A 23841-nucleotide genomic window follows, 5' to 3' on the forward strand; every position below is an offset into this window, starting at 1 on the left:
GACAAAGCAGGTTGGGTTTATAATAGTAAATCAGGGCCATTATGTATAGTTACCAGGTATCTTGTGGCTACCAAGGACTTTTTTTTTATTGAAAATCGTCAATAACTTATATTTAATACACTCACCATACATAGCATGACAGCACAATATACAGCACAGGTTCCCTACGCTATACATCATACTACATGCTACACTAACATTCCTGCATACATTAGAAACGTTTCCAAAAACCACAGTATGTACAATATCAAGCAAAAGGAAGACAGTGGATTTATGGTAAATTGGGCATAATCATGTTTCAGAACACTCTAATGGGTTGAGCATTGACTTAGGGCTCTTTTATATGGAGCCGAGCAGGTCATTTTGATCAGAACTCCTTTCATGAGCCTTCATACAGTTATCAATTCGTGTGTTCCTTCCATTTCATAATTGTCGGCCGCACATTCTTCGTAGGGCACCTATATGTGACTTTACAGTGTCCGTTTTCTTCCTTCTCAAGAGCTAGTTTGCATGCTCCCAGGCCGCACATATAATAGTCTATAAGACTCCCTACTAGCTTATAACCCCTAGTTATTTTCCAAGGCTTCTTTATTCGTTAGTTCATTTACAAGGTGGCATTATTTATAGGTGGCACTGAAGATCCTGCTTTCTGAAGTAGAGCTAATTTGCATATTTTCCCCAGGAAGCATTGCCTGGCCTATAAGACACCCTGCATCAGCTTGGTGGTCTCCACAAGGTGACAATTCCTTGCCCTCAGATTCCAGAGGCCATCATAGTCACAGTGCTACAAAAACAAAATCAAATTTCTTTTTTTTATGATCATGTAAAAAGAATCCCTTGTGTTACTGCTAAAAGTGGCCGAATCAGGTAAATGAAACAATCGCTTTGATTGCTTTCGTCTTGTCTTAAATTTAATTTAAAATTTTCAAATAATTTTGAAAAAAACTGTCAAATCCAAATACTTTTTCATGACCCGGAAATTGCAAAAATATATGTAGGAATCGTCTAAAAAAAAAAAATCTGCCAGACTAGTATTATTAAATCTTAGACCCATATATCTTTTTTAATTGGCAAATTCTTTGTTTAAGCTGGCATACATAAGGCGCAACAGCTGCAAACACTTGTAGATAAACGAAAGGAATAAATGTAGGATAATGAAATGGTAATAATGACAGCCCCGTTGTCTTCTCTACAAAGTCACCAATTATATTCATGAAATATCCAAACAATTAACAATTCACAGACTCAACCAAGTGACTAGTTAATAACTACTGTGCACGGCAGATGTGCTCGCACTGCCACGTCTAATATTACAGCGGGTTACAAAGGCTTAAAAAGACTGTCGACAAAAGATATGTGACAATTGTACAGTGTTCCACGAAAACCAGGCCCTCAATGAGGGATAGCACAAGGCACGGTCTGAAAAAAGTGTCGTTCTTCATTTATTACATTAAGTACCTTAACTGCAGAGTTAAATGAAATTGTAATGGTTAAATATTTTGGAATAATTGCAAAAGTAAAATTTTGTGTCCATTGGATTATTACGTAAATCTGTCACTGAGACATAAAAAGCACATTGTAAAATTTTGGTATAAAAATAACTTGCCCAGAATGACGACATTTAAAAACAAACTGGACCTCCCACCACTTCTCCAGTATCCTACTCCCATCCCCCGCTGTGGTCCTCTCCTGCCTCTTGTGGTTGACTTGTCAAACTGCAGATCAGATATTCACCAGCAGCAAGGATGTCCCACCTCAGCCAGTGATTTACTGAGCAGCAGTGTGACATATTGGGTCCCAGCACCAGTAAGAAGACTGGGGCCGAGGCTCAATACATCACACTGCCGCTCACCATATCACCGGCCCGAGGCAGAGCACTGCTGCGGCTGGCAATAAGCTGATTTCCAGTGTGACAAGTCAACCACAAGAAGCAGGAAGAGGATCTTGCAGAGGACAAGAGTAGGGTACCAGGGCATCTGGGGAGCAGTGGGAGGTTAATCCAGTTTGTTTGTTCAATCCCAGATCAGGGGTCTCAAACTCTCGGCCGACAGAATAAATTTGACCAACGTCCTGCGCAGTGCGTGCGATGAGGTCACTTATAGCGCGCACCTCCGCCAGAAAGTCCCTGCAGGCAGATGTAAGTAGCGCTGTCCAGGTGGGGAATCTGTGCTAAGGCTACCTAATGTGGGAAAACTGTGCTGCGCTACCTAATGTGGGGAATCTGTGCTAAGGCTACATAATGTGGGGAAACTGTGCTAAGGCTACCTAATGTGGGGAATCTATGCTGCGCTACCTAATGTGGGGAAACTGTGTTACGCTACCTAATATGGGGAATCTGTGCTAAGGCTACCTAATGTGGGGAATCTGTGCTAAGGCTACCTAATGTGAGGAATCTGTGCTCAGGCTACCTAATGTGGGGAATCTGTGCTAAGGCTACCTAATGTGGGGAAACTGTGCTACGGCAACCTAATGTGGGGAAACTGCTACGGCTACCTAATGTGGGGAATCTGTGCTAAGGATACCTAATGTGGGGAATCTGTGCTCTGGCTACCTAATGTGGGGAATCTGTGCTAAGGCTACCTTATGTGGGGAATCTATGCTAAGGCTCCCTAATCGGGGGAATCTGTGCTACGGCTACCTAATGTGGGGAAACTGCTACCTTCCTAATGTGGGGAAACTGCTGGCTACCTAATGCCCCCCCCCCCTCAGCAGTAGAACCCCATCATCCGTTAGCTCATGCTATTACCACAAAGGGGTAGGGAGAATGGGGGGTGGTACTGCTGGTGGAAGTTGTTGCTGGTGGATGATGAGGGGCGCATGATCAGGGCATTATATGTGAGGGGCGCATGATGGGGGCATTATATGTAAGGGGCGCATGCGGCCCACCCTCACCCTGCCTCCAGTGGCCCCAGATTATTTGAGTTTGAGACCCTGCCCTATGATCTTGGGAAAACTGCTGCAATGATCACTTTTTTAATCGTTCTGTTAAAATTATTACTTTGGCATATTAGAAAACTTTTTCTATAAAAAAATAAATAAATAACACAGGTGGATAAGGCTTCTTTCACACTACCGTCTTGTCCCTGCTTTTTAACAGCCGTTTTTGTGCTACAAAAGTTAAAATAACGGACTATAATGGGTGCTAACGGCTGAATAATGTCCGTCAAAATAACGGCCGTTAAGACCCGTTATAACATCCATCATGTACAGTTATAGTCCGTTATTTTATGGCTGTTTTAACACCTCTACCTACAGACTCCCTCAGCCGGGACTACTACTACTCCCATCATGGAAGAGACTTCTCCCCATGATGGGAGTAGTAGTTCCCCGGCTGTGGGAGTCTGTACTACTACCCCATCATGGAACAGACTCCCCGCCGGTACAGAGGAGCCATTCAGGGATCCCGACGGGGTTTTTAAACTTCCTGTGCTTAATTTCCATATAATCCTATTCCCCCTGACTTTTGTACAATAATTTTATTCCCCTATGTATATTTTTAATGAATGATTCTCCTGCTGCCCAGTCATCTGTTTCACAGTACAGCGGGGACATGTCAGTCCATTCACCGCTGCTCATCTCTGTACTTGACAGAGATGAGCAGCCGGGAATGGAGGGACCTGTCCCCCCTGTGTGCTGCTTCATTCATTACGTTGCCGGTTCCCAACAGCTGCTGCCCTGCTCCAAGCGCAATCAGCTGCTGCTCTGAGCAGTGGGGAATAGACTGACATGTCCTCGCTGTGCGCTCTGATTGCGCTTGGAGCAGGGCAGCAGTGGGGACATGTCGGGAACCGGCCGTGAATGAATGAAGCAGTGCACAGGGGAGACAGGTCCCTCCATTCCCGGCTGCTCATCTCTGTCAAGTACGGAGATGAGCAGCAGTGAATGGACTGACATGTCCCCGCTGTACTGTGAAACAGATGACTGGGCAGCAGGAGAATAATTTATTTAATATATACATGGGGGGAATAAAATGATTGTTCAAAAGTCGGGGGGAATAGGATTATATGGAAATTATGCTCAGGAAGTTTAAAAACCCCACAGGAGCCCTGAATGGCTCCTCTGTACCGGCCATTCAGGGCTCCCGGCGGGGAATTAGAAAATGAAAGTAAAAGTGCACTGTACATCGCAGGGGAGCAGAGCATGCTGCCCCCTCCTGTTTAATAACTTTAGATCGCATCGGGTCTCAGAAGTGAGACCCAGTGCAATCAATCCCTCAGCCCCTGTACTACTACCCCCAACATGGAAAAGACTATGTTCCATGATAGGGGTATTAGTACAAATACTTATGTAGCCTCCCCAGCTGACGGCAGACTCCCGCAGCCGAGGTATTACTACTCCCATCATGGAAACAAGTCTGTTCCATGATTGGAGTAGTAGTAGTCCCTCAGCACTGCAGGAATCTGCTGATGTCACCTCTTCTGAGCATGGTCAGAAGTAATAACGTATATTATAAACCGGGTGCAAACGGATGACATTAAAGGCTCATCCGTTTGCCATAGACTTCAATGTTAAAATTTTAACGGACGTTATACCACCGTTATTTTTGACAGGAGAAAAATTAGACTTGAATGGGATCCCATAGACTTGAATGGGATTTTTTAACAGCCATTTTTAAGGGTTTTCTAACGAAACTTTGTAACTGGTCTTTTAACGGAGCAACAGTATAGTGTGAAAGGAGACTAAGCAAAGTACAGCAAATCTGGGTTTGTTCTCCATGGGAGATAAATTTTGAGGTAACTACAGATGTGGCGGGGAGAATGTGTATTTTTTTTTGGGGGGGGGGGCGGGGGGGTTGTATAATACAATTATATTTGAGGAACTTTACTTTTTATTAGTCCCACATGGTAACTTTGACATGCAGCCTCCCTCCCGCTCATAGATTACACTCTACTGCTACTGGCTCCACACATACATGGCATACCTGGGGCCTTCATTAGTCCCTTGGCTGTCATGGAGACACCACGGCACCCAGTGATTGTTGTTGCCCAGGTGCTGTTGGGGTAACCAATGCCCAGAAACCACTCAGATGCTGTAGCCTTAATTTCACCGCAACAATTTAGGATTAAACTACCAGAATCCGATTTCTCTGCTTCAGTTAGTTTGAGCAGGAGCCCAGCTGTTATGAGGTTACTACAAATGTGTCGATAACAAACCTGTATTTATATTATATATATATATATATATATATATATATATTTTTTTTTTTTTTTTTTTTTTTTTTTATGTTTCATTAAAAATGATTGTGTCGCCTCAGTGATTGTGTCGCCCCGGTGCTAATGGGGTGACAGATTCCCAGAAACCACTTAGATATTGTGATCACAATTTGACCATAGCATCTAAGGGGTTAAATTACCAAAATCGTAGGTTTCTGCACTGCAGGTAGTCTGAGCAGGAGGCCAGCTGTCATGCAACAGCCAAGCTCTCACGATATTCGCCATAGTTGACTAGTGCTGGACTATTCCTACCCTACTGGCAAAAGCAGTATTGTAGTGACAAAGGCATTAAAATAAAAATAAATTGCAAGACACCTCCTAAGCATTACTCCAGTGCTTTCCAAACTGGGTGCCGCGGCACACTACTGTGTCCTCGGGTGTGTCATAGGACCATCCGGTACCACAGCAGCAGTTGCTGCTGCACACTGATTTAAAGTGGCCGCGACGCCTTCTGCCTGTTCTAGATTTCTAAGGCTGATACTAGATACAGGTAACATGTTGTGCATCGTAGGACATGCCACTTGATAAGTAATACTGGTTGCATGGCGAGGGGTGTGTTGCCAAAATATGCCTGTCTAAAAAGAACTTTACCAACGTCGAAGGACTCCAAAGGTAAAAACAAAAGTGAAAGGACTCCATAGGAAAAGACAACAATATAAAGGTCAAGTGGAAAAAATGATGAATACTAATAGCCTATAAACAAAGAAAATACTACTAAGGAGACCATATTATGAAATTAACTTGTATTATCTTCATAAAGGTATACTAATAAACAGTGGCATTGCCAATGGGGGCACCCTGACCCAGGTGCATCTGACAGCCCCTGTCACTGGCTGTTTTTGTGAGCTCGATCTGCAGACTGCCTTGCAGAGCGAGTGCTCACACAAACAGCCAATGACAAGGACGGTCGGAGGCCTGTGGAGGTTAGAGCTCTTGTGGGGGACTTACTCAGCTCCTCTTTCTCCTCTACTGATCAGCAGCTTTCCCTGCACTGCATGGATCATGTGACATCATAACATCACATGACCCCAGCAAGCAGGAGGAGTTGCTGTTCAGTACGGAGGATACAGGAGCTCAGCATTGCAGAAAGGCTTCTGAGGCAGGTAAACTGGGGGCACTCTTTGTACCCCAAACACCCCACCCCCACACACACACACATACACACCATCCCTGCATGGTTAAGCATAGGTCCCCATATCTCTTTTACCCACCACACTTCTGATGCGTTTCACCACCAGGTTTTGTCCAGGATTTTACTAAACAAAGGGCTTCCATATATTCACTCCAATATTGTATTGGAAAATGAATTTGTAAACTAGACAATGCCTTTAGAGAGGTTTTTGGGACAACCATCAGGATAATCGAGCACCTATTTAATATGGAGGCCTGGCTTACAGCTCATCAAGGTGCTTGGGAAAACTATTCTTGCTAATTCTCTAAAGCCCTAACCGAGTGTATGATAGATATGTGAGAACACATTACTCATTGGTTTTGGAAACAATAACCTGATCCTCAATTTATAAAAGGCAATGGTTGATGCCTAATAATGCACATATCAACTTTCACAAAAGCTTATCTGGTCCACCAATATACAGTTATATACATATATACAGTTATTTTTGTATTTTAGTACCACAGATCATAGAGGCAATATTATCAGGTACAAATAAGCCCTGGTTTTATGGCAGGAAATTCTATAAGGATATCTGGTAGAATTTCTCAGACTTTGCTACTTGATCTGGAAAGATCAGCGATCAATACAAGTCAATCCACTGTGCAAGGGAGGATAATCACATGTGCTTCAGCTGTAAAGTCTATGTATTATGTCTTCAGATGAAAGTATTCTGTATTACATGAATATTTATATCACTCATTAAAGGTATCTAGAGGCACAGGCTGGATACACTGGACTTAATAACACTAAGTCATCCTGATCCTGATGGGGCTATATAAAGACTGGCAAATTCCCACCCGTCTAGGAGGTGACATAGTATGCGCTGTTAGCTTAGGCTGCTTTCACACTATATCATTTCTCAGTTTTAAAGACCCGTTAAGGAAACCTTTAAATGGCCCTTACAAAATCCCAGTCAAGTCTATGGGATGATATATATATATATGTGTGTGTGTGTGTATACACAGGAGGAGGATACCCGTGGTCCAATGTGGAGGTGTAGTATGATGCGGTGAATGGATGAATGATATTGGACTGAATCCAAATTAAGAGAATTTGGGTATACATGAGGATTGTTGATGACATCATATAAAGATATTTAATATATGTGTCAAATTATTGGATATATATGCAAAAGTTAATAGATATCTATGAAGAGTGGGTTATAATTTTAGTATGGGAATAAGACAACTGGATGTGTGGGGAATGATGTGCTAGAGGGGTGTATGGGTTATGAGTGTAGTGCTTGAATGTGTGAACAGATTGTATGGGGGTGTATGGAATGGATTGGAGCAGAGATAGATATATAATATAGGTGAAGATATGTATGATGAATTAGGTTAAAGGGGTACTCCGCCCCTGGCATCTTATCCCCTATCCAAAGGGCCGTGACGTCACGAGGGGCGGAGCCGTGACGTAACGATGCTCCGGCCCCTGTATTGCCCGTCATTATGTGCAGAGCGATCTCGCTCTGCTCAGTAATGATAGCGGGGTGCTGCAGCAGCGATCCCCGGGGTCCCCAGCAGCGGGACCCCGGCGATCTGACATCTTATTCCCTATCCCTTGGATAGGGGATAAGATGTCTAGGGGCAGAGTACCCCTTTAAGTGTATGTATGATAATTTGGTCTTTGATAGGATAACTAAGGTATACTTATATTTAGGTATTCATATATATATGAAGTCCAAAATCACAGCACTAGTCAGGCCACAGATCTTTAAAAAGCAGGATTGCCGAAGGCTACTACTGCCGAAACGTTGCTCTTGTTTTTTGGAGATAATAAAGACAACCCAGCTGTTTAAAGATCCGTTACCTGACGAGTGCTGTGATTTTGGACTTCTTGTGCAATTTCCCTTGGCTGGCTGCCTGGGCAACCACGGGCACAGAGGTCGAACCCCGATACTGTCTCACACATCCTTCTATATATATATATATATATATATATATATATATATATATATACACATACATACACACACACACACTATAAGGCTCTTGATACGGTTGTACAGATATAAAATGATATAATTACTATACGAGTTATTATTGAATATATAGATATATGATATCCATGGTATATATGACTTATGTCATGACGTAGGGCACTATTTAGAGGGAGTAGCTCTGTGCACTTGTGGTATAGTTCATAAGCAATATGATCAGAGGGTTAATCACTTATAGATACGATACATGTGATATTTGGTTTTTATGTGTAGTATATATGCTAGGTATGGGAATTAAGAATGTGTTTACATTGAGCACTAGGTTTATTATGGTATAAAAATGAATACTCTAAACTTGCCGTGGGGTTCATGAGATAAGATACAAATATAAGTACTTATATTTGGCAATGTGCCGGTCGTGCCTTTTTGGTGCATATAAGTGCTATTGATGGGTATGGCCCTCATTTACTATTGCAAACCCGACATGTTTTGTCGGGTTGTGCGCCAGATTTTGTCGCAATGTGCAGGAATGTTGCGGCCAAGCAGATGTGAACTGTGGAGGAGCCGGAAGTACTAGCGGGCACCTGTTCGCGTCCCAGTAAGCGGGCATGTTTGGAGCCACGGACCACATTGAACCTCCTCCTGTTGTTGATTTAGGATAATTATCAGGTATATATATATATATATATATATATATATATATATATAAAAAATTCCAGAAGAGCAGCACAACAAATTTGAGAAAGACAATGCAGTGGTGCACGCTGGGTGTGTACCTTGGTGAGAGGTTCACATGTACTAGAGAAAAACAAGAGACCAGCAGCACACACAAATTAGGTGCAAAAAAGGTGAAAAATTTATTGCATTATCCCAGTGTACAAAGGAAGCGACGTTTCAGCGACCTCTCGTCGCCGTTCTCAAGCTCGAGCTTGAGAACGGCGACGAGAGGTCGCTGAAACGTCGCTTCCTTTGTACACTGGGATAATGCAATAAATTTTTCACCTTTTTTGCACCTAATTTGTGTGTGCTGCTGGTCTCTTGTTTTTCTCTTTTTTTTCTATATATATATATATATATATATATATATATATATATATATATATATAGCAGAGATTGCAGTAGATGACACAACACCCCTGAGGAAGGTGCCGATGGGCAACGAAACGCACGGGGTTCAGGGGGGCACCTGCATGTTTATCCTCCATCTGTTGTCTATAGCCCTGATCTCTCAGTATGAACAAGGTTGTATGTATTATTGTTTTTTGACAGGTTTAATACTATTAGTATTGTGAACTGAGGAAAGCTGTACTTTGGATCTTGCACTTTATATATTTTGTGATCCAGGCTAGGGATTGCTCTGATTATACTTGATCTAGCAGGTGTCCCGGGAGTGGTCCTCCCCTTTTCTAGAGGGGTCCCCACTGTTGTGTAGTGGCCTTTGGGCCATTTTAAGCTGTTTTAAATGTCTTTGTCTGCTTTAATCATGTGTAGAGCATAATACAATTATTTTCTAATTTGTATCTGAATAGCGGGTGCGCGCTTTTTTGGTATATCGTCTTTTTCTTGTGGTATCATGTTACATTACTGAAATATATAGTAGCACCCCGTGAGTTTATATAGTTGCTGAGCCCGCTTGAGTTTGGTTATGGTCTATGGGATTTTGTGATTAACCGTTATGACCCATTAATGCTCCTTATAAATAATGGAAGTTATTTTGTGACGGGAGAAAATTGGTGCATGTACCGTTTTTTTCTCCCGTCACAAAATAACGTCCGTTATTCATAACAGCATTAACGGGTCATAACGGCTAATCAAAAAATCGCATAGATTTGATTGTGATTTTGTAACGGCCGTATGGGATTTTGTAACTTTTTTTTTTTTCCTTTCAACTGGTGCCAGAAAGTTAAACAGATTTGTAAATTACTTCAATTAAAAAATCTTAATCCTTCCAGTACTTTTTAGGGGCTGTATACTACAGAGGAAGTGTTTATATTTTTGGATTTCTCTTATGTCACGACCACAGTGCTCTCTGCTGACCTCTGCTGTCCATTTTAGGAACTGTCCAGAGCAGCATATGTTTGCTATGGGGATTTTCTCCTGCTCTGGACAGTTCCTAAAATGGACAGCAGAGGTCAGCAGAGAGCACTGTGGTCATGACATCAGATAAATCCAAAAAGATAAACATTTCCTCTGTAGTATACAGCCCCTAAAAAGTACTGGAAGGATTAAGATTTTTTAATAGAACTAATTTACAATTTTAGTACCCTGTTTACTTAACAGAACATTATAACAGGTCTTTAAAACGGAGAAATTATATAGAGTGAAAGCAGCCTTAAGATGAATGTAGTTTCAAATTCATACAAATACCAATCCCCTTAATACAATAATGGCATATACCTAGAGCAGTGGTGTCCAAACTGTGGACCTCCAGATGTTGCAAAACTACAACTCCCATCATGCCCGGACAGCCGTTGGCTGTCCGGGCATGATGGGAGTTGTAGTTTTGTAACATTTGGAAGTCCACAGTTTGGACACCACTGACCTAGAGTAACTATACTAATATATGATGACGTGTTTGTTAACAGTTTATTTGTCATAGATAAAACAATGTGTATTATTTAAATGACTTTAAATCATTAATCTGCGGGGCCGGGTGGGGGGAAATAGCCGGCTATCGACCTGAAAGGTCACAGATTATCGCTATCGGCCCTAAAAATCGATATCGGTTGATCCCTAGTCACGGCCATGCCCCCTCAATGCAAGTCTATGGGAGGGGGTGTGACAGCCATCACGCCCCCTCCCATAGACTTGCATTGAGGGGGCGTGGTCGTGATGTTATGAGCCTCCTGCGCTGCACCCAACGCTCCAAACGACTGCCGGGTGCAGCAGGGAGATTGCGGGGGTCCCCAGCGACAGGACCCCCCTGATCAGACATCTTATCCCCTATGCTTTGGACTGGGGATTAAATGTCTAGCGGCGGAGTACCCCTTTACGGCTATGTTCACATCTGTGTTACGAAGCTCAGTTTGGGAGCTCTGTTACAGATGCTGAAAATGGAGCTGGACAGTGTGTTTCAACAGACACCAAAATATCCTGTTTGGGCCTATTCTGGTGTCCCCATGACAATTCTTTAATATAACACTACAGTGGTCCATCAAGTTACAATATTAATTGGTTCCAGGACGACCATTGTATGTTGAAACCATTGTATGTTGAGACCATAACTCTATGGAAACCTGGTAATTGGTTCTGAAGTCACCAAAATGTCATCCAAAAATAGGAAAAAGTGAGGATTAAAGAAAAATAAGTAGATAACTAATATAGATAAAGCAAATCCTTACATATAAAAGTAAGAAAGATCTGCTGGGAGCTGTAAATCACTGTATATGTCAGTGTTTCCCAACCAGGGTGCCTCCAGCTGTTGCAAAACTACAACTCCCAGCATGCCCGAACAGCCTTCGGCTGTCCGGGCATGCTGGGAGTTGTAATTTTGCAACAGCTGGAGGCGCCCTGGTTGGGAAACAATGATTTATGTAGAGGACAGGAGCTTCTTCAGGGTCCTATACAGTACACACAGTGTCCCAAATGTAGCCGCCCTTACTTGGTGTCCAAAGGAGCAGCTAACCCTGGCACAGGTAAGGAGTAGTACAGAACTTGTAGTTCCTCCCTGTACTGTAGGGGGCGCTACCAGACAGCCAGTCAGTGCATATACTTCAGTAATAGAGGTGATTTGCCAGTAAAATGCCCATTCTGATTGGTCAATTCCTCCAGTTGTGACAGGTATCACAGATCTGGACTGTCCGTAACATTGTATGTTGAGTCTGGTTTCAAGTTACGATGGTCCAGAAAAGACCATTGTATGTTTAAACTATTGTATGTTGAGGCCATTGTAAGTTGAGGGATCACTGTATTAGTAATAAGCTTGATAAATGTCTAAATGTCCCCCATTGTGCCTGTAACAAGGTAGCATGGTCACCGTCTAAATCCAACAATGTACATTCAATTTATTTCACATCCATTTTTTTATTCATATAAAGGTTATTCCGGTGCTTTACCTGATAAGCATGATCGGACTGTACTAGGTAAAAGGTGTTGGGTGCTGATCTGCTGAGGCGGCCATTTAGTTTGGTCTCTGTCTTGCTATATATAGAGTCGCAGCTTCCAGCATTTGGAAAAAGTATTGTAGAGGGAGGTGACGCAAAAGACGGAGATATAAGCGGGAGGCTGCATAGTCCTTCAGCACCAGCGTCATTGTTAAACCTGATCTCTGTATAGTAAAAGTCTTCTTCTCCATCACAGTCATCGGAATCTCCAGTACGTCTGTATAAAATATATATATATGTGTGAATCAAATACATCTATACATTACAGAGTCATCTGTCATTTTTCATAGTATATGTAAAACCTCTTTGGGCAAATCACCAAAAAATGGTCTACTAGAGGGGTGGTCCTATCAAAGAAGGGGGGCAAAATACATAGAAGAGAAAAGAAAATCTGTACACTGATACACATGGGGGTGATGGTCTCAAGAGTCTTAAAGGGGTACTCCGCTGCTCAGCGTTTGGAACAAACTGTTCCGAACACTGGAGCTCGTGACGTCATAGCCCCGCCCCTCAAGAAGTTACGCCCCCCCCCTCAATGCAAGTCTATGGGAGGGGGTGTGACAACCGCCATGCCCCTTCCATAGACTTGCATTGAGGGGGTGGGGTGTGATGTCATGAGGGGCGGGGCTATGAAGTCACGAGCTCCTGATTCCAGCGTTCGGAACAGTTTATTCCAAATGCTGAGCAGCAGAGTACCCCTTTAACTTTTCCTTAAATGGGTACTCCACCTCTAGGCATCTTATCCCCTATCCAAAGGTGTCACACCCCCTCCCATAGACATGAATGGAAGGGCGTAGCGTGAGGTCACAACCCCTGCCGCGGGAACACAGCGTTCTAAACATACTGTTTTGAACACCAGGTGCTGCGTGGAGATTGCGGGGGGGGGGGGCCTAGCGGCAGGATAGGGTATAAAGGATAGGAGATAAGATTTCTAGGGGCGGAGTATCCATTTAAGGAATATCCACTCTTATATTATTGGTATTGGTACCTAGGGCAGCAATCTTAAAGGAGTACTCCACTGGAAAAATTCAATCAACTGGTGCCAGAAAGTTAAACAGATTTGTAAATTACTTCTATAAAAATATTAATCCTTACAGTACTTATCAGCTGCTGTATGCTCCACAGGAAGTTCTTTTCTTTTTGAATTTCCTTCCTGTCTGACCACAATGCTCTCTGCTGACACCTCTGTCCATGTCAGGAACTGTCCAGAGTAGGAACAAATCCCATAGCAAACCTATGCTGCTCCGGACAGTTCCTAAAATGGACAGAGGTGTCAGCAGAGAGCACTGTGGTCAGACAGAAAGGAAATTCAAATAGAAAAGAACTTCCTGTGGAGCATACAGCAGCTGATAAGTACTGGAAGGATTCATGTTTTTTAATAGAAGTAATTTACAAATCTGTTTAACTTTCTGTCACCAGTTAATTAAAAAAATGTTTTCCAGTGGAATACCCCTTTAAGTGGCAGCATGTTACGTTATAGGTGTATGGCGCCAAGTAATATATGTATGTACGCCACCGTTTTACATTTGCTGGGATGAATAAAATAGCTCCTGGCCTGGCTATGTAGTAAGCGAGCGGTGCTGCATACAGCATTGCCGCACACCAGACAGAGGTCGTACTCGTTCACTGGGCCCAGCAAATGTAGCGAGCAGTAAAAAAAAAAATACAACAATAATGCACAGTGTTACATTGCAGTTTAATAAAAAAAAATACATTTTTAATATTTTTTTATTTAAAACATCGGGTGCTGGATAAAAAAAAAATATATATGCTTTTTTTGACTACCCAAAATATAAACAGGCTTGCAACATTGATTCTATTGTTAGAATAGTCTTTGTATTTTCTGAGGCGACTACTTACCTGTGTGCTCTGAATAGGATTCCTAGGAAATAGCTTTAGAAAATAATCAGACTATTCTCGCAATTGATTCAACGTTGCAAGCTTGTTTGTATTTTGGGCAGTCAAAAAATGCGTTGCTCCCTTATGCCAGTGTTTCCCAACCAGGGTGCCGCCAGATCTTGCAAAACTACAACTCCCAGCATGCCCGGACAGCCAAAGGCTGTCCGGGCATGCTGGGAGTTGTAGTTTTGCGACACCTGGAGGCTCCCTGGTTGGAAAACACCGTCTTATGCAGTACCTGATGTAGTCAACGCATCAAAAATTTCTATTCAACAGTAACATGAGAACCAGGAGTGCCCCCAGATATTTTTCACTGGGGGTAGAGGGGATAATTTTAATGTTATCTATGCTCCACGTTATACAGCTATGCGAATTAAAATTTTTGGAGTAGACATTTTTTTTTCTTAAAGGGAGAAGGAAATTAACTAATTAACCACTCAAGGACCAAGGGCATACCTGTACGCCCTGAGTCGGCTCCCTTTCTATAACGTGGGGCCACGGCGTGGCCCCCGCGTCATAGCGAGTCGGGCCCGGCCTCTGACAACAGCCGGGACCTGTGGCTAATAGTGCGCGGCACTGTGATCACGGTGCCGCACGCTATTAACCCTTTAGATGAGGCATTCAAAGTTGTTCGTTGTGTCTAAAGTGAAAGTAAACTATCCCCGGCTAGCTCAGTGGGCTGTTCAGGACCGCCGCTGCGAAATTGCGGCGTCCGGAACAGCTGCAGGACACAAGGAGGGTCCCTACCTTCCTCCTGTGTGTCCAATCGCCGAATCACTGCTCTGTGCCTGAGATCCAGGCATGAGCAGTCAAGTGGCAGAATCATCGATCAAGGTTATCCTATGGGATAACAATGATCAGTGTGTGCAGCGTTATAGCCACTAGAGGGGGCTATAACATTGCAAAAAAAAAAGTGTGGGAAAAAAAAAGTTAAGTAAATAAAAATAAACATATATGGTATCGCCGCGTGCAGAAATGTCCAAATTATAAAAATATATTGTTAATTAAACCGCACGGTCAATGGCGTACGTGCAAAAAAAATTTCAAAGTCCAAAATAGCTCATTTTTGGTCACTTTTTATATCATGAAAAAATGAAGAAAAAGCGATCAAAAAGTCCAATCAATACAAAAATGAAACCGCTAAAAACTTCAGATCACGGCGCATAAAATGAGCCCTCATACCGCCCCATACGTGGAAAAATAAAAAGTTATAGGGGTCAGAAGATGACAATTTTAAACGTATAGATTTTCCTGCATGTAGTTATGATTTTTTTTCCAGAAGTACTACAAAATCAAACCTATATAAGTAGGGTATCATTTTAATCGTATGGACCTACAGAATAAATATAAGGTATCAATTTTACCAAAAATGCACTGCGTAGAAACGGAAGCCCCCAAAAGTTACAAAATGGTGTTTTTTTCTACAATTTTGTCGCACCCTGATTTTGTTTTCCCGTTTTGCCGTAGATTTTTGGGTAAAATGACTGATTACATTCATTACAAAGTAGAATTGTTGGCTCAAAAAAAATAAGCCATCATATGGATTTCTAGGTGCAAAATTGAAAGAGTTACGATTTTTTAAAGGTAAGGAGGAAAAAATGAAAGTGCAAAAACGGAAAAAACCCCGGTCCTTAATGAGTTAAACCTTATTCCTAAGGTTTTTTTTGTTTGTTATTTTCATCCCCTTTCCCCTGTAGACATGTCCATGGTAAGAACACAGCCTAATAGACACACTATCATTGCTGGTGAAGGCAATAATTGTCACGTCTTTGGAACGATGGTTCCTGCATGTGTGACTCTGTGTTATAGATTTCCCTGAAGGTATACACCTTGTCATGGTCACTAGGAGCCAACGATTACAGAGGACATCAGAGTGATTACCCAAGATGAATGGTCCTGATGTGCTTCTTGATTCCTGCTGCGGTGCTCAGTATTTTCCCGCATTTCTTCCAGAGACATTTGAACATCACTTTCATTGAGTTCTACAGATGGACAGAACACAAGGTAATGGATTATTAACACATCAAATGATACACATATAAGTAGATGGGCATACAACTGCAAATGATTAAAATAAGAAAATATATACTGTCTATGCCTCTGTGAATTAGAAAGATCATATTAGCTGTTCCCATTATGAGTTGTCTGCATAGTATAGGGGTAACTAAATCACTAAATCTTAAAAAGAAACTACAAACCTGATGGGGTTATCCAGGATTAGAAAAAAAGAGTAGATTTCTTTAAAGGGGTACTCTGCCCCTAGACATCTTATCCCCTATGTTAACCCCCATGATCTCTCTGCTGCACCGGGCATTCATTTAAAGCGTAGGGTGCAGCTCCGGAGGCTCGTGACGTCACCCTCCCATAGACTTGCATTGAGGGGGCGTGGCCGTGATATCACAAGCGGGGTGTGACTGTGATGTCACGAGCCTCCGCCCCGCATCACCAGGATGTCTGGGGTGTCTCAGCAGAGATCACGGGGGATTCCAGCGGTGGGACCGACGCGATCAGATATCATATCCACTTCATTTATACAGGAGCACTACGGATCCCCATTGTTGTGATTGGTACAAATTCACTCCGTGATTGGCGGTGGTCCCAGCAGTTAGACCTTCACCAAGCAGTCACATGTCACCAATCCTGTGGATCAGTGTTTCCCAAACAGGGAGCCTCCAGCTGTTGCAAAACTACAACTCTAAGCATGCCCGGACAGCATGCCCGGACAGCCAAAGGCATGCTGAGAGTTGTAGTTTTGCAACAGCTGGAGGCACCCTGGTTGGGAAACACTGCTGTGGATAGATGATATGTTGGGACATTTAGGCCACGTTGCTGTGGGATCCACCAAGTGTACAAACCTGACTGCAGCATGCTTACTCATGTTTATATAAATGACCCAAAGGTATATAGAGAGATGTGGAATGTTAAAGAAAAATACATGGATAGATAGATATGAGATAGATAGATATATATATTAGACAGAGATAGATAGAGATAATAGATATACAGTATAGATATGTAGATATGAAATAGATAGATAGATAGATACAGTGGGGTTCAAAAGTTTGGGCACCCCAGGTAAAAATTTGTATTAATGTGCATAAAGAAGCCAAGGAAAGATGGAAAAATCTCCAAAAGGCATCAAATTACAGATTAGACCTTCCCTGATGACTGCCATTTCTTAATTACATTCCGAAAAGAGGATATTGACATCTGGAAACGTTTTGCTATCTTCTTATAGCCTTCTCCAGCTTTGTGAGCGACAACTATTTTCAGTTTCAGATTTCTAGACAACTGCTTAGAAGAACCCATGGTGCTGATTGTTGGGGCAAGGTCAGATGAGTCTGGGCATTTAAAACCTTTGAGATTGACATCACCTGGTCTTCCCAGATGATGATGGAGAACAATCCATGACACTGGCAGGTCTCAGCTTTGCAATGGGGGCAGTGCATGCTATAAATTCTGCAGGGTGCCCAAACTTTTGCAGATGCCATTTTTTTTGTTTTCTGTTATTTTGAAAGTGTAAATGATGGAAATAAAATCTAACTTTTGTTGACATATTATAAGAATGTCTAATCTGTAATTTGTTGCCTTTTGGAGATTTTTTGATCTTTCCTTGGCTTTTTTATGCACATTAATACAAATTTTTACCTGGGGTGCCCAAACTTTTCATCCCCACTGTAGATAGATAGATAGATATGAGATAGATATGATATGAGATAGATAGGAGATATACAGTAAACCTGTCTGAAGACCAAAAAAGATTTCAGCTTCAACTGCCAGAAGAATTGTTTAGGATACAAAGGAAAACCCCACAAGTAACCTCAGGAGAAATACAGGCTGCTCTGGAAAAAAATGGTGTGGTTGTTCCAATATGCACAATATGATAAACAAAAATTAGCTACATTGTCGAGATGACAGAATTACTGCGCCAATGGCACTAGAAAGCCCAGTTACAATATTCACCACAACACCTAGACACGTCTAATAGCTTTTGTAATTTGGAGTGTCAAGACCAAAATAGAGCTTTATGGTCACAACTATTAGTGCTATGTGTGGAAAGGGGTCAGCAAGGCCTATAGCAAAAAGAATACAATCCCCACAGTAAGGCATGGTAGTAGTCACTGATGTTTTACAAGTTTGTGATCACGGGCAACCTTGTGAAAATTAATGGCAAGATGAATGCAGCTTGTTACAGGAAAATACTGGGGAACAACTTGCATTCTTCTAAACGAAAGCTTCCTATGGGACACTTAAGGACTTTCCAACACAACAATGATCCTAAGCACAAGTTATCCCTCCAGTGGTTTCTACAGAAAAGGTGAAGGTTCTGTATAGGCCATCACAGTCTACTGACCAAAATATCATCGAGCCGCTATGTAGAGATCTCAAACGTGCGGTTCATGCAAGTTGACCAAAAACTTAGCATCACCTGGAGGCATTTTCCGAAGACGAATAGGCAGCTATACCACCTGCAAGAATTCGGGGTCTCATAGACAACTGCACACTGTCATTGATGTTAATCGTGGATTTTTGAACAGAGGTAATTTTATTTTTCAGTTATTTGTCGCAATGTTTTATTCTATGATTGTTCCATTTTGTTATAACAGTTAAATATTATAAATGTGTTTTCCCTGCTCATCCATGTTTTCTTTAAAAGTGGTACATATATTACCAATTCTTTAAGAGTATGCAAACTTTTAAGCACAACTCTGGCTGTGTGAGCAACTCTTGACACATTGCATTTGTAATGTATTTTAGAATATATTGTATCTTACGTCGTTGTGTAAGGGTTTATCTAACTTTTCCAATATATCCAACTTTTATTCTAGTGCATAAATGAAATTTAATGAAATATGTTTAAACCTCGTACAAATATAATATAATAATACAATATAATCAGCTTACAGACAATGGGTAACATGGGTCCCTTTGTTTAGGGAGATGTTCTTCCCAATTGCTCATGGCTGAACACATCAATGTGGAGCAACATTGAACTTTATGTTCGTCTAACCAGATGAGACATCAGACACAAGGAATGATGCTGATCTCCAACAAGTGACTAACATAAGATGACAGAACGAATCCCACAGAATATATTGCACCCAAAGTCACTTGTCTCAGATCTAGAATGCATGTGGCTGCATTGTAGGAACTGAAGCAGATATGTCATAAAGAGATAAGCATAGATGAATAGACGGAAATATGGATAGATATACAGATGATAGACAGATAGATAGCAAATAAAGCATCACACAGCACTCCAATTCCAAGTGAAAACACGGTGACGTTTATTTCTTCATATACAGCAATGTTGGGAAATAAACTTCACCGTGTTTTCACTTGGAATTGGAGCGCTGTGGGATGCTTTATTTGGTATCTATTGCTGCTGCCAGTGACCTGGGCTGCGATTGGGCCCGCTTGCACCCACATCACCATGGACGCTGCTGTTGGGCTGCTCTTCTCTGCTTGCATAGATAGATAGATAGATAGATATAGATATTAGGTAGATAGATAGATATACAGATGATAGATGGATACATAGATATTAGGTAGATAGCTAGATATACAGATAGATAGCTAGATACAGTGAGGATCAAAAGTTTGGGCACCCCAGGTAAAAATTTGTATTAATGTGCATAAAGAAGCCAAGGAAAGATGGAAAAATCTCCAAAAGGCATCAAATTACAGATTAGTCATTCTTTTAATATGTCAACAAAAGTTAGATTTTATTTCCATCATTTACACTTTCAAAATAACAGAAAACAAAAAAATTGGCGTTTGCAAAAGTTTGGTCACCCTGCAGAATAGCATGCACTGCCCCCTTTGCAAAGCTGAGACCTGCCAGTGTCATGGATTGTTCTCAGTCATCATCTGGGAAGACCAGGTGATGTCAATCTCAAAGGTTTTAAATGCCCAGACTCATCTGACCTTGCCCCAACAATCAGCACCATGGGTTCTTCTAAGCAGTTGTCTAGAAATCTGAAATTGAAAATAGTTTACGCTCACAAAGCTGGAGAAGGCTATAAGAAGATAGCAAAACGTTTTCAGATGTCAATATCCTCTGTTCGGAATGAAATTAAGAAATGGCAGTCATCAGGAACAGTGGAAGTTAAAGCAAGATCTGGAAGACCAAGAAAATATCAGACAGAACAGCTAGCAAGATTGTGAGAAAAACCATTCAAAACCCACATTTGACGGCATAATCCCTCCAGAAAGATCTGGCAGACACTGGAGTTGTGGTACACTATTCCACTATAAAGAGATCCTTGTACAAACATGGTCTTCATGGAAGAGTCATCAGAAGAAAACCTCTTCTATGTCCTCACCACAAAAATTAGTGTTTGAACTTTGCAAATGAACATAAAGACAAGCCTGATGCATTTTGGAAACAAGTTCTGTGGACCGATGAGGTTAAAATTGAACTTTTTGGCCAGAATGAGCAAAGGTACGTTTGGAGAAGGAGGGTAACAGAATTTAATGAAAAGAACCTCTGTCCAACTGTTAAGCATGGGGGTGAATCAATCATGCTTTGGGGTTGTATTACAGCCAGTGGCACAGGGAACATTTCACGAGTAGAAGGAAAAATGGATTCAATAAAATTTCAGCAAATTTTGAATGCTAACTTGATGCCATCTGTGAAAAAGCTGAAGTTAAAGAGAGGATGGCTTCTACAAATGGATAATGATCCTAAACACACCTCGAAATCCATGGGGGATTACATCAAGAGGCGTAAACTGAAGGTTTTGCCATGGTCTTCACAATCTCCTGACCTCAACATAATTGAAAATATATGGATAGACCTTAAGAGAGCAGTGCGTGACAGACAGCCCAGAAATCTCAAAGAACTGGAAGACTTTTGTAAGGAAGAATGGGCAAAGATACCTCAAACAAGAATTAAAAGACTCTTGGCTGCCTACAAAAAGCATTTACAAGCTGTGATACTTGCCAAAGGGGGCAGTACAAGATATTAACTCTGCAGGGTGCCCAAACTTTTGCAGACGCCATTTTTTTGTTTTCTGTTATTTTGAAAGTGTAAATGATGGAAATAAAATCTAACTTTTGTTGACATATTATAAGAATGTCTAATCTGTAATTTGATGCCTTTTGGAGATTTTTCCATCTTTCCTTGGCTTCTTTATGCACATTAATACAAATTTTTACCTGGGGTGCCCAAACTTTTCATCCCCACTGTAGATAGATAGATAGATAGATAGGGAGATAGAAAGGGAGATAGATGGATATGAGGGATAGATAGGGGGATAGATAGATGGATATGAGATAGATAGAAAGATGGATAAATAGGGAGATAGATAGGGAGATAGATAGATATGAGGGATAGATAGGGGAATAGATAGATGGACATGAGATAGATAGATAGATAGATAGATAGATAGGGAGATAGATAGGGAGATAGATAGATAGCTAGATATGAGATAGATAGATAGATAGATAGATAGATATGAGATAGATAGATAGATATGAGATAGATAGATAGATATGAGATAGATAGGGAGATAGATAGATAGATAGATAGGGAGAAAGATAGATTAATAGCTATTAAAGGGGTATTCCAGGAATTTTTTTTTTTTTTTAGATAAACTGGCTCCAGAAAGTTAAACAGATTTGTAAATTACTTATATTAAACAATCTTACTCCTTCCAATAATTATCAGCTGCTGAAGTTGAGTTGTTCTTTTCTGTCTAAGTGCTGTCTGATGACACTTGTCTCGGGAGCTGTCCAGCGTAGAAGCAAATTCCCATAGCAAACCTATTCTGCTCTGTGCAGTTTCTATGGGAATTTGCTTCTACTCAGGACAGCTTCCGAGACGCGTGTCATCAGAGAGCACTTAGACAGAAAAGAACAATTCAACTTCAGCAGCTCATAAGTACTGAAAGGATTAAGATTTTTTAATAGAAGTCATTTACAAATCTGTTTAACTTTCTGGAGCCAGTTGATATATATATATAAAAAAAAGTTTTTTCCTGGAATACCTCTTGAAGATGTAGAAATCCTGTAAAGTCCTGTACTGTACAAGTCTTGCTCCATGATTTATCACAATGCACCCACAGGCATTTATAAAATAAAATATCACATTTACACTTTGTAGTAGATACAAAATCATAGATACTTATATAAAACAGGTATAATCTGTTGCAGTTGCAAGTTTCATGGATCCTCCATGGGAAAAGGATAGGGGGGGGGGGGGGGGGGAGATGGGAATAAATTAAGCAGACCTTTCTTTTTCTCGGAACAGGGTCTTCGAAAAGCATGTTCCCATTGTCTGTATCATCGGGGGCGTCATCAGGATAAACCGTGGATCGGAAGTGCTTGGAGTTATCAGCAGTTAGCGGCGGGGATGGAGTCGATGGATTAGAGTAGTCACTTGTTGTGTTCCAGCTCCAATAACCACTGCTGCTGGAACTGGAAGGGATATACCCGGGGTCTTTCCAAGATTCATTCACATCTGTCGATTAAAGGAGTAATGTAAGTAGGCAATCTTTAGATGCTTTAAGACACAGATACTGCTGTTCAATCACATTCGGGATACTCAATAAACCATATGAACATGTTTGCAAACTGCTCCAGTGCATCAAAAAGCACGCATGAAAAGACATGTAAGCACATTTCTAAATAGATAAGTTTAGTGGTTTCCAAACTGTGGCCCTCCAGATGTTGCAAAAATACAAATCCCAGCATGCCCAGACAGCCGTTGGCTGTCTGGGCATGCTGGGAGTTGTATTTTTGCAACATCTGGAGAGACAAAGTTTGGAGGCCACTGGTTTAGACAATAAACCTCATACAGATCCCATGCAGACCTAAGCATCTCGAAAACCTTGAGTGGGATCTGATTCTAAGGGTTTGTTCCCGTGGGGCTGATACGCAGCAGATTCGCTTGAGGAAACTTTACAGCATATTTTAGTAGCAGTAAAGTGAATGGGAAAAAAAGTCCACACGCTAAGAAAACAGTCAGCAAAGCATCAGTGCGAATTTGAGATCCATAGTATGTCAATTTGATTTCATTGGGGAAGTCAAAAACCGTAATAAATCTGCAGTGTTGCATATTTGCTGGATCCACAATACATTTCAAAATATTAACTATATTGTTCTTTGTTTTTTTTGCATCTGTATATTTTGCTCAAAAATTAGCTGTGGCTAATCCATAATAAATCCACACCAAAATCCGCATGATTTAGAGCGCAATTGCAGATGTGGAAATTCTGCAGACATGGAGAATACGCCGTTTTACACTTGCAGGAGAATCCCATTGATCTCAATGGGATTCTGCTGCTCAGTGCACACTAGCAGAACCTTCAGACGCATATCATGATTCCGCCAAATGAATGAACATGTTCATCCCTTTGGTGAAATCTGCTTGGAAAGGATCATAAGTCAATGGGACTAAAATTATGTGCGCAATAAGCCCAAATTTTAATGGTGCAGATTCAGAGCAGAATTTCCTTAATGGGTATGTGCCCTCAGTCCTTCAGACTACACAGAGTATGCTTGTAGTTT

The 23841-nt window shown here is 41.4% G+C and overlaps 1 protein-coding gene across 9 annotated transcripts in view; it reads right to left on the minus strand.

Annotated features, from left to right (window-relative positions):
- ZNF704 (zinc finger protein 704) overlaps positions 1-23841 on the minus strand; it is a 136263-nt gene that overhangs the window by 16389 nt on the left and 96033 nt on the right. For all 9 annotated transcript variants that reach the window (XR_008844277.1, XR_008844282.1, XR_008844281.1 and 6 more), the window contains exons 4-6: positions 22563-22792; positions 16210-16310; positions 12382-12646 (exon numbers count right to left, since the gene is read on the minus strand). Coding sequence is in view for 3 of the 9 variants with exons in the window: in XM_056522219.1 (XP_056378194.1) it covers positions 12382-12646; positions 16210-16310; positions 22563-22792 (596 nt within the window). In the remaining 6 variants the exon portion in view is untranslated. The remainder of the gene's footprint in view (positions 1-12381; positions 12647-16209; positions 16311-22562; positions 22793-23841) is intronic.

This window comes from Hyla sarda, chromosome 5, assembly GCF_029499605.1.
Source record: "Hyla sarda isolate aHylSar1 chromosome 5, aHylSar1.hap1, whole genome shotgun sequence".
NCBI lineage: Eukaryota > Metazoa > Chordata > Amphibia > Anura > Hylidae > Hyla > Hyla sarda.